Raw genomic sequence first — 12,226 nt, forward strand, 5'->3', positions numbered from 1 at the left:
CTGGCCCAGGACTGGCAGCTGTGTGTGGGGTTGGTATGTGGAGGGAGACATGGAGAATGTGAGCTGAGTTTCCAGAAGCAAGGCAGGGTGAATGTAGGCATAAGGAATGTTGTGCAGAAAGGCCCAGGGATGAGCGGAGGGAGGCACGTCCCTGTCTGCTATGTCTGAAAAAGTGGGTGAGGGGAAGAGGGTCAGCAACTCCCTTGAAATAGCCAGGGACCTTTGAGAAAGACAAGCCATCTTGTCTTAACAGATATTAAATGTATATAAAGTTATAATAATTAGAACAATTGTGGTAGTAGTGCTGAAAAACACCTAACCTACTTATTTCTGTCTTCTTTCTTTTCTTAACTATGGCAATTACGATCAACTGAAAATAAAACCATATTTAACATGAAGAAGCAAATGAAAAACTAGAGAAATATTTGCAATGCATAAAAAAAGAAAAAGGTTATTGTTTAAAGACCATCTGTCCAGATGGAGAGAAAAGAAGATAAAAACAAACTGAAGAGACTAACAAGTTCAGAAACAATGAGAGTATTTATAATATAAATATGCCTATGATAGAATTGCTATTTCATACCATGGAGAAAAGATAGACTATGCAGTAAATGGCGTAAAGACAAATGACCCAACATTAAAAAAACCAAATTTAAGTTAGATCTCTAATTCAGATGTAACATCAAAAATAAACGCTATCGTGTCAACTGGCAAATCAAATGAAATGTTTTTTTAAAGTGACATCTGTAATGTACTCCCAACACTGAAATAATTTTCAAATAAATAAAATAATAAATCATTAAAAAGTTAAATCAGGGCTCCTGGGTGGCTCAGTCAGTTAAGCATCCAACAGCAGTTCAGATTATGATCTCACAGTTCCTGGGTTCAAGCCCTGGGTCAGCCTCTGTGCTGACAGCTCAGAGCCTGGAGTCTGCTAAGGATTCTGTCTCTCCTTCTTTCTGCCCCTCCCCCGCTCATGCACCGTCTCTCTCTGTCTCAAAAATAAATAAAACATTTCCAAAAAAATTTTTTTAAAGTTAAATCAAAGTAGAGATAAGTATGTGCAAGAGGTGACTTCCTAAGAAAGGAATGGGAGGCAACCATGTAGAGAAAAGCACAAGTAAATATGCATACACAACAGTGTGAGATGTGATGTATCAGAGAGAAGCCATATCCATTTCATTCATCTTTTCTCTTGCATTTATACAAAGTTTTGCACATGCTTTCCTACAATTCTCTTAACTTTTTATGAGACTGAAGCACTACCTACTGCGCTAACGAGGCACCCAACTTTTTAAATTTAGTCATTTGACTTTCTCGTTTCTAATTGTTGTTATTCATCCTTCTTTCCCTTTCATAATTATGTCAGTCATATTAACTGAAAGCAAAATAAAACATCTTTAAATAAAAGCATATTCAAAACGAAAAGGCACATGACAAACTAGGAAAATATCCTCAATGCATGAAAATAGGAAAAGCTCATGACTTAAAGAATATCTCTGAAAATAAAGAGGGAACACAAAATAAAATTTTGAAAAATGGGTAAAAGAATAGAATATGTAATTTATTTTAAAAAGAAAAATTATAATGTACATATTGAATTTTTAAAATCTCATCTGTAATGAAAGAAATACAAGTTGAAACAACAATATATGTACTTCTTGCCTCTTAATTTGGTAAAGGGGTACGTATGCATGTGTATCCATGTATGTGTGTATTTACCTGTATATATGTATGCATGCATGTATGTATATGTATATATATGTAAATGTGTATCATGTCTGAAGAACAATGAAGCATGAGGCATGGTTCATAAAACAAATGAAAGGCCTTATTTGAATTGTTTCTTTTGTCTACTTAAGCTTGGAATTAAAAGTTTAACTTTACCTAGAAGAACTATAAGCAAGAGAATTAAACTCAAGCATCCAAAGTGTGGTTAAGAAGCGGAAAAAAAACAACAATGGTGAACCTCAGCTCTGACAGATATGAAATTGTAGCGAGTTATCCAAGGGGCTCTCTGGAAAATGAGAAGTAAATTCGTCACAAGATTCCATTTGGGCCTGGTCCTGGGTCAAGAAGGGAGGAGGAGGGGCCCTGGGTGGCTCAGTCAGCTGAGTGTCAGACTCTTGATTTCCACTAAGGTCATGATCCCAGGGTTGTGGGATCCAGCCCCCCGTCTGGCTCCACACTGAGTGTGGAGCCTGCTTAGGATTCTGTCTCCCGGCTCGCGTCTCCCCACTCCTCTCCCTCTCTCTCCCCCCTTCTCTAAAGTTAAAAAAGGAAGAAGGAGAAAGAAGGAGCTGATGGGGTGTAGCCATATCCCCCTGACAGAAGCTCTTTCTTCAGCAGGAGGAGCCTGACCGTGAAAGAGCGGAGCTCATAACTGAGCAGCTAGGAAATCCTTTGGAGAAACTCAAGGTTGGAGGGCGGTCACTCTGAATCTCCATCATTCTACTACAGATAGGGAGTGAGGAGAAGGATTTAAGGAGGCTATTCTTTGATGAGGGGTGAGTGAAACTCGCTTTTGAAATCATCCTTTCATCATCAAATTATACTTGGCTTTTACCAGGGACACACAGGTTGGGCTGTAGGCAGGTTTGAGAGATCCTGGTGGGAGGAAGCAGCTTGAATTGACGGGAGAAAGTAAGGGACAGAGAAAGTGCTGCGGGACTGACCTGGCCAGACAGTGCAGAGGGAGCCGTGTGGTTCACATACAGTATTCACCCTGCCGAGCAGGGGTTTGGACTGATTTCGTTAACTGATGGGAAATCAATCAGGAGACTCCCAGGACATCGCTGCCACTGAAATCGATGCGTCAGTTGCCTGTGACAGATGGCAGAGGCCACTTCCTCCCAAATGCTCACCCCTGAGACTAGCCACCCTCCTTTTCCAATGATGCTATGACTTACCTTTGATTGGTTGTCTAAATACCCTTCATCTTTCCTCCAGGATTCCTCCCAAATTCAGCTTGGTAGAGAGGAGGCAGTACATTGAAATAATGTGGACGTCAGTTTGTCAGTGCAGCAGAGATGACTGGGCAGTCTCTAGCCTCAGCAAGCCGGCTGGGTTGGCTATGGGATCACTGCCTTGCCCAGCTCCACCTCTGGGCAGGTGCTGGGCAAGGCATTTTGTTTCTTTTTGCCCTAAGCCTACTTTTATGAAAAATTCGGGGGCTGGACTATGCAATGGATAACATTTTTCCAGCTTTGATATTTGATGAGGCTAAAGATGAGCAACAAGCAGGAATACATGATTCCCATAATGTCATAAAACCCTTGAAAAATACTTAACAATTAATAATCAAAGAAATGCATATTAAAACAGTGAGATACTTTTCTAAAACCTCTATGCTTGACAAAGATTTAATAAGAAGTGGTGCCATCTTCCACTGGGTCAAGTGAAGAAAAATCAGAGCTTTTTTTTTTTTTTTTTTTTTTTGCCATTAGCAGGAATACACCTTTTCTATGGGGCAGCTTATGAATATGCGTCTGAAGTCTTAAAATGACCATCATCTTTGATCTAAGAATTCCACTAGGATGGATTCTGAAGGAATAATCAGGGACTCATGAATAAATTTAAATGTACAGATTTTTAGTGCATCATTATTTATATTATCCAAAACCAAAGGCTGATCTTGCTTTAACCAGGGGAAATTTGGGGACACACCATAGCAACCTTGGGGACACCCAAAAGGTGCAGCATCAGCCCGGCCATGCACACACTTGACAGTCCAGCGTCTCCCTCAATCCTATCCCACCCACCCACGCAGAGTCATGTTGCCAGAAGTGATCCTGCTGAATGACTAGCGAGACCCTGCCTTTCCAGGTGGCTGCAGCCTTCTCTGCTGAAAGACCGTCAGTGGCCACCATGGGCTGCAGGACAAAGGAAACATCCTATGGCTTGGTGGTTAAGACCCTTTATAATCAAGCCTCACCCCACCAGAAAGAGCTTATTGCCAACTTCTCCCTTCCCGCACTGAAGAGCACCTGTTTGCCCTTTTCCTTGTTACCACACTTCCTCTAACCCCCAGTCCCAGGGAGCCTGCTTTCCTTTTTCTTTTCCCTTCCCCTATCTGAATTCTTCTCTCCTTCAATGGCAGCTTCCAACAAGTGTTCTCTGCCATTACCTGACCTCACTGCACATACTGTCTAGCATAGTTTTTGTGTATATTGCTTTTTTCGCTTTTTTGCTCAGTTTTATTTCAAGTTTGCCTATTTTTTCAATTATAATACCTCTGAAGCTGGTTCTCTGTTTTATATTTGAAAGACTACATGCTATAGGTGAAAGAACAGATATGAAATCATAAAAACACATATTTAAATCCTGTGTGATGTTGGGTAGGTTACTTGACCTCTCTGAGCCTGAGTTTTACCACACATAAAATGCAGACAACAGTAGTTCTTTCATAGAGTTGTAATGTGGCTAATGGGACAATTGTTAACCACTTAGCACAATTCCTGTCCCATAGTACATACTCAGAAAATATTAGTTCCCTTCTTTTATTCTACATTGGAGAAGTTGGGCTTGACACACAGTAGCTTTAGATGAAATCTTGTGTTCTGGCCACTTCCCTCAAGGACACCAGGAACAATGAAAGACCTGTAGGGAAGGAGAGCAGGAGTTGGCAAACCAGGAAAGCCATGAGTCTGGACTGCTGGCCCCTTACCTGATGATTGCCAGAGGGATGAAATACACCAGGAAGGCCACGATGGTCATGTACGGGGTCCAGTAGGAGTCATCAGGCCACAGTGCCCAGCACTGCACTTCACCGTTAGAGAGTTTCCTTTTCCCAAATATGATCAGGGTGGGAATGGAGAAGAGGAACGAGAGGCTCCAGGAAATTATGATGAGGACCTTGGCTTGCTTTTCTGCTCAAAGGAAAGAGAAGTTGGATGGTTTGTCCATGTAGACATTAAAATTACCCAAGGTAAGGACAGTATGAAAGGTGAGAAAGAGACTGGGAACAGTGTCCGACATCTTCACTGGGTGAGGAACATGGCTGTGTGGTCAGACAGAGAGGGAACACTGTAGAAGGTGATCATGGTAGCATAAGCTTCACAGGAACAGACCAGTGCACATGCAGTAAAGGAGGAGAAGTGAGCTAGAAGTGGTCCAGGGAGGTAGGAAAAGTCACCACCCCGCCACGCCTGATGTTCTCAGAAGGAAGGCTGAGAAGCATCTTCTTCAGAGATGTCAGGAGGACCAGGGTCTCAGGAGGCAGAGGGTGGAGGGAACCTACTATGATGTGGTTGGCGATGTAAGGGAGTTGGTTCCTGGAGGAATAGAGGAAAGTTCTGGGTAGACAGAGAGCAGTGGGAATTTGGTGAGGAAATATGGACAGAGCAAGTGGTATGGCGGGAGGACTTTCCTCTTGATCAGAAGGATGTGATACCTGCTGGGGACCCTGACAGCATTAGTAACCGTTCCCAGCACTTTCTTGTTCTATTATGGTTACAATTCAAGTTTTATCTTCTTCTGCAGGTCCTAGAACCTGGATTTTTAAGAGTGATCTGCAACTCCTGGGCCCCACTTAGATTCCACTTGATGGGTGAACAATGTATTCACTTGTGAAAGGGATGGGCAAGGAAGTAATCGGATTCAAAGAATAGGAAACTGCTTTAGAATCAATTTCACTGAGGTACTAAAAATGTGTCCCCAAAGTCCACCCAAGCCACAGGCTTGAAATTACTTTTCTCATACAGGTGCTGGGCTGTACCGGGAAGTCCCCGGTCACAGGCTGTTCCAGAGCCAGATGTGTCACCAGCAAACACACAGGAGTGGCAAGACTGTTGACATTCTGGCCAGCGGAGCCCATCTGCCATAAAGAGTGACCGTTTAGGGCTTAACACCCAGGGATGGAACAGATGAAATGCAGTCTGAGTATCAGGTAGGCCATCTTCTGTTACCTTCACAGTGGCCTGTGTCTGCCAGCCAGAGAAAGTTAGCTTCTTGGTCCATCTCCTCTTGTCCAGTTCTGTACTTCTGACTTAGCCTCTACATTTTATGCACCAAGTATACCTTCTTTGATTTTAGTAATGGAAGCTACACATGATCAGAATACTAGCAGAGGGACACCTGGGTGGCTCAGTCGGTTGAACGTCCAACTTCAGCTCAGGTCATGATCTCACGGTTCATGGGGTTGAGCCCTGTGTCAGGCTCTGTGCTGACAGCTTTGGATTCTGTGTCTCTGTCTCTCTGCCCCTTCCCTCTCATGCTTTGTCTCTCTCTGTCTCTCAAAAATGAATAAACATGAAAAAAAGAAAAGGAAAAGAAATACTAGTAGAGAAATAGAAATAAAGAGAAGAAAAAAAAGTCCATAATGGCACCACCCAGAAATAGCCAGACTAAATTTTGATAGTGCATTCACGTATAATACATAGAGTACACATATTAAAACGAGAACGTAATATATATGCTGCTTTTCAACCTAGCTTTTTCCCTGAGAAAAGTTTTATGACCATATTTTCATGTCAAGAAAATCTTTGTCAAAAATTTTTATGACATCTTTTCATGTCTACATCTATACAAGTGGCATTAAGACTTTTTTGGGGAGTGAAAGCCTTTCATCAAATATAATTTTATCCTGAGCCCAGTGCAGGATGCCCGGGGAGCTCAGGTTGAGGCTGAGTGACAGCCAGAAGCTTCCAGATCTTTCTTGGAGCAAGCCTACAAAAGGAGCCCTGCAGGGCCAGTGTGTGAAATCTAATTTGAAAAGCACTGTTAAGTTCTCCCCCTGCCCATACACTAAACTTCAATTTCATTGGTAGCCTATTAAGTATTTAAATTGTTTCCAATTATTTTTATTACAAATAATTTTTATGTTTCTCTTTGTACTGCTGTTGCTTTGGGATAAACTCTTAGAAGCAGATTTTGGCAAATATTATTACATCTCTCCCGGAAAAGTCTACAACGTGAGGCTTCCAGCAGAACCGGACACACACGACTGTTTCCTTACACCCTCCCAACCCGAGACGGTTCCTCCTCCTAACTCTGGTTACCTCACTGGTAAGATTTCATATCCAAATGTATAATTCTTGCAATTCTTCTGTTGGCGGTCCAAAGAAGTATTTCTATATATGGTCCACTCATTTTTCTTTGTTTCTTCATAATTTGTTCATGTTCTTTGTCCACTTTTTCTATTGGTATGTTCTTACTTCTTTGCCCCACAGTTCTTTACCAAAACAAATTACCCCTTTGTAATAGACAATACAAATATTTTCTATTTATCATTTTGCTTCTTAAGTATGTGTACAATATTTGTATAAAGAGTTTTAAAGCTTTGATGTAGTGAAAACAACATTAATTTCCCTTATTTTTTCTGCTTTGCGTTTTATTCTTAGGAAGATCTTTCCGTCACCAAAAAAAAAAAAAGTTTTACTCATACTCATCTACTTTTGAGTTTAAAATTTTTGCTTTTTCAATCTAACTGGCATTTACTTTATAGTAAACTATGGCAGATAGCAGTCTGATATTTTTTTTAAGTGGCTAGGCAACTATACTAACACCAGATACTGAGTAACTCATTCTTTTCTAATAGATTTGTTATTCCGTATGCTTTATATACATTACTCTGGTTTCGGTAGCATGTTTTTTAAATTACCAAACTTTTATATTATGTTTTAATATCTGGCATGACATATTTCTCTTCATTATTAATAGATGTTTTCTTAATTGTTCTCATATTTATTTATCCTGAAGAGCCTTGAAATGTCAATTTCTCTGGAGTTGCTGGGCTCAGGCAGTAAAAAATCAAGTAGTAAAAAAATCAGGAGAATGTGGCCTCCCCTTCCCCTCTCCTTCCTTTGGTTTAGTTGAGCCACGTGCGACTCTGCGTGGCCTTCGCATGCTCCTGTTCTCCACAAAGATGTGCTCTCCGGTGGGGAATTGCTTCTGTTGTCATCTATGTTCAGTAACATAAACCCTTAGTCCTGCCCCTCAGGGCTGCCCTTAAATTCCTATGAACTGTGGCATCAAGAGACTGGCATAGGGTTCCCTGTTCTCACTTATGCCTCACCCCAAAACTCCTGTACAGCCAAAACCGCCTTCCTGGGGGTGTGGCACTGTGTGTGCTGGGGATCCCTGGAAGTTTCTGGGATTTGGATGGCTTCTTTCCTTGCCTCCCACCCAGCTGCAGGTCTCTATTTTTTTTAAAAATAATAATTATTAAAAATTTTTAATGTTTATTCTTATTTTTGAGAGAAATAGAGATAGAGAGAGAGAGCGTGGGTGTGCAAATGGGGCAGGGTCAGAGAGAGAGGGAGACACAGAATCTGAAGCAGGGTGCAGGCTCTGAGCTGCCAGCACAGAGCCGGACACGGGACTCAAACTCACAAACCGTGAGATCATGACCCAGGCTGAGGTCAGACCCTTAAACGACTGAGTCACCCAGGAACCCCAAGTCTCCTCTCTTTCTCCATCTCTTCCATGACTTCATTGGAATTGGCAGAGAGGAAGGGAAAATAGCTAATGTCTATTTCCAACTTTCATCTTCCCCCGAAGCCATTGGAGATGATTATTTTCCAAGTGCTCCACACTGAACCTCTATGAATTTTGTAGTGCGGAAATAAATTGCTTTACATCTTTAACAGAGCACTATGATATTCATTTCTGCCTTTTCTATAATTTAGAACACTGTTCATAATACTGCAGTGTCTCCTAGAACTAGTCATATCTGCCAGGAGCTAACCAGTTGATTCTTTTTGTTTTTTTACCTAATGAATGTGGTGACATGGGTAACTGACCATGTTTCCTTTCTGGCTATGGATTCCATCAGCCTCCACCTTTGGCCAAGTGTCCTGAGACACCTCTCGCATGTTTTCTTCTATGATTTCCCTTCACTCATATTTCTGCACTTTGAAATACTCTGGTATATATGTTTTTTTGTATGTCCCCTCCCCCTGCCCTGCAAACCTTCCTGGGGCATACTGGGCTTAAATGAATAGAGGAATGAATAAGTATATCACACTTTCATAGAGAACATAAAATGTTTCTCCCATTTCCCTTCATCCCACTCCCTGCTTCCTTCTTTATCTTAATCACTGAGGCAATGGTAGTGGCCAGAAAGCTTGGTGCTGGTCACATATCTTCACACACACACACACACACGCAACCCTAAAAAAAAGCCTAAAACAGGTGCAAATTATATTTTTAAATTAGTTTTAACTGCACACAACACATCAATTATACTTTCTTGTATGTAAGTCCCTGTGGTCATTATGACTAGTCCAAAGCCCATCCCCAGAAGTGAGGACTAGTTGCTGCGTGTCCTTGCAAGCAATTTCCTATTACTTTTTCTTTCTTTACTGTCCATGGCTATCCCAATGCCTCAGTGAGGCAGGATATATGGTTGTCAAAGACACCCAGGCTGTCTCGGGTTCAAATCTTACCCCTACACCTACTAGCTCTGTGATCTTGGGCAAGTTACTTTAACTCTCTGGATCTGTAAGATCCAGATAATAATAGCACCTATCTCCCAGAGATGTTGTAAGAATTAAAGTACTTAATATGCATAAAGAGCTTAGATTCAGGAATGGAATATAGTATGCAATCAATAAAATCTAAGCTACTAAAACTCATACATACGTTAGCCAGCCATTCTTCCAATGAGGGAATTCTTACTATTCTAAGCAACGTTATAATAAACAGCATATGTGCATGCATGCATGCATGTGGGTGTTTGTCAAGAGAAGGTACCAAAAAGCAGAATTCCTACATCAAAGGGCACATTTTATATTTTAATTAGATATTGTTAACCTGCCATTCAAAGGATCTGTGCCAGTATTATCTAATATATTCAATCGTCTCTGATGACATTAATTCTACTTATTCTAAGGTTCTGCTTGTTCTTTTTATTTTGCTGTCTTAGCTGTTAACTCCACAGAATGGTATTTTAAAGTATTAACTATTTTCCACATTTTGGCTTTTGTCCTATTTTCTATATTTGATTGCACCTCATATTTGTAGTCAAGATTTCACATTAGGTTCTCCATTTTATGAGTTTTCATAGGCTGCTTGGGAAAGAATCGGTCACTAAACATTGGGTTACTACTTGCTTTCAGGGGTCATGGAAGGAAGTGGGCTCTGCCCAAGGGGAGAGGAATAGATAATTAGTCTCATGACTAGGTACCCATCACCCCTCCAAGGACTCATTGATTCCTAAGGCCCCCAACACTGTATCTTCAAATCCAGCATCTGCATGATTAGGAGGAAGAGACCTCCATTCCTGTGACTTCTCTGGGGCAGGGGAGGCCAGACGGAAGGGAAATATGCAGGATTGTGCTCCCTGCCAATTTCCTTGAGTCCTTCTTGCCCTGGGCCTTTACACAATCTTAACACTTCACCCACATTGCTGTAGTCTGTGGGTACTGTCAGCTGTGTGGTTTCAGCCTTCCCTCTGACTCATCTGCTTCCTTCTTCTGGGGACTCCTCCTTGTCACTGGATCAAGGAAAATTTTTCTTTGTTTCCAGTATTATTATAAATTTAAAAAATCTTTTCAATTATTTCTGTGGTTCAGGAATACAGAGGGCAAGGTGCTTGTTTCTGGAAAATGAGCAAGTTTTTTGTTTTTTAATGTTTTTTATTTATTTTTGAGAGACAGAGAGAGGCAGTACAAGCAGGGGAGGGTCCGAGAGAGAGGGAGACACAGAATCCAAAGACAGGCTCCAGGCTCTGAGCTGTCAGCACAGAGCCCGATGCAGAACTGAAACCCATAAGCCGTGAGATCATGACCTGAGCTAAAGTCGGACGCTCAACTGACTGAGCCACCCAGGCGCCCTGAAAATGAGCAAGTCGAAGTGGGAATATTCATTTCTTGGGAGAGGTGTATGTGTCAACACTGCTTTAAAGTAAAAAGCCAGATGCATTAGGGCCAAGGTAAGTGGTCACAAAGTGGGCCCAGTGAAGTGCCTTCCCTAGGAGCTCTTGACTATCTGTGGGAACCATCAGCATTTTCCCAGGCATCACGCCTCTCTTTCTACATCTTTGCAGACAACCAGACCCATGAAGTAGAAAGAAAGTAAAGCAGGAGAAAGTCGGAGGAAAAGAGCCATTATGAAGAGGATAATACTAGTGAAAACAATCCCAGTCTCACTCAAGAATGATATTTGAGCCAGCTCACCTCCTTGCAGGAACTTCATGGGGTAGACGATGGCATGGTATCTGTCTATGCTGAGGGACACCAGGACATAGGTAGAGGCATAGAGCAGCACAACCTGAAGACAGAAACAAGAGGGGGTGCATGACTTCACCAAAGTGAGGAAATCCACACAATGGGAAGAAGACTGTTCTGTGCTATTGAGAAAGCTGCGCACCGAAGCTCGGGAGAGATGAAGTTTGGGTTGGGGAGAGAGAAATGATTGACTCCCTGTGTCTACAAGCAGATGGCTGTTCTTGGTGCTGCACCTGTCACTGCCAGTCGTGGCCAATGAGAACGCTTCCAGCCCACCCTTCCTCACTCATTCACTTGGCTTCTTGGAGACTCCACTTCTTAGGATCAGTCTCTCTTGACATTTGCATGGTACATTTGTTTGTAATTGACTTTTAAAACTAACCTAATTTTTCCTGCCACAGTTGACATTCCAGAATAATTAGAAACAAACGTTCATTTGCCTTTTATCAGTATGAGTTGTTGAGAGACAATGGAAGGGATCTGGTTTCTGGGAGCCCATGTGCTGTTTCGAATCATTTATCACCATCTGCATTGACAGTCTCGGAGCTCACTTCCTCCTACACTTCTCTCGTAGAGCTGTTCATTGTGGTCAGTCTTTGAGTCCCCGCCACCTTCCTCCTTCCCACCCTCTCTTTTATTAACCTTACCCATGCCCTTTAATTATCCTGAGTACAGTGTTATTTGCATAGTTTGCAGAGAAGAAAATTGGGATATAAAAGGTTAACATCTCTCATGTGAAGAGCATAATCAAAATGTAATTAAATGAAATACCTCTGAAAGAATAATCAAGGTGGAAGATTTTCAGATAACTTTGAGCCTCATTTCTACCAAGAGTCTAGTCATATTCTCTGCTTTGTAACCTTTGGATCAATTCTAGAGCAGAGAAGAATAACTCAAAGACCAAAGTCTAAGGGTGAGTGTCTGAATTTTTTTTTAATGAAATAGAAATATCATGACTTTGGTAATAACTTTCATCTGAATCTATACCTTATTGTTCTTTCCCTCAAACAAATCACAATCAACTATATTATTGTTCTCTATTATTTTTATTTGTATAA

At 41.5% G+C, this 12,226-nt stretch overlaps 1 protein-coding gene across 2 annotated transcripts in view; it reads right to left on the bottom strand.

Annotated features, from left to right (window-relative positions):
* Positions 1–12,226, bottom strand: part of NPSR1 (neuropeptide S receptor 1) — a 146,499-nt gene that overhangs the window by 29,955 nt on the left and 104,318 nt on the right. The window contains exons 4-5 of one of the 2 annotated variants that reach the window (XM_029955945.1): positions 11,118–11,211; positions 4,667–4,868 (exon numbers count right to left, since the gene is read on the bottom strand). In XM_029955945.1, the coding sequence (XP_029811805.1) occupies positions 4,667–4,868; positions 11,118–11,211 (296 nt within the window). The remainder of the gene's footprint in view (positions 1–4,666; positions 4,869–11,117; positions 11,212–12,226) is intronic. The other variant, XM_029955951.1, reaches the window with a different exon arrangement.

The sequence above is a fragment of the Suricata suricatta genome, chromosome 2, assembly GCF_006229205.1.
Source record: "Suricata suricatta isolate VVHF042 chromosome 2, meerkat_22Aug2017_6uvM2_HiC, whole genome shotgun sequence".
Taxonomy (NCBI): Eukaryota; Metazoa; Chordata; class Mammalia; order Carnivora; family Herpestidae; genus Suricata; species Suricata suricatta.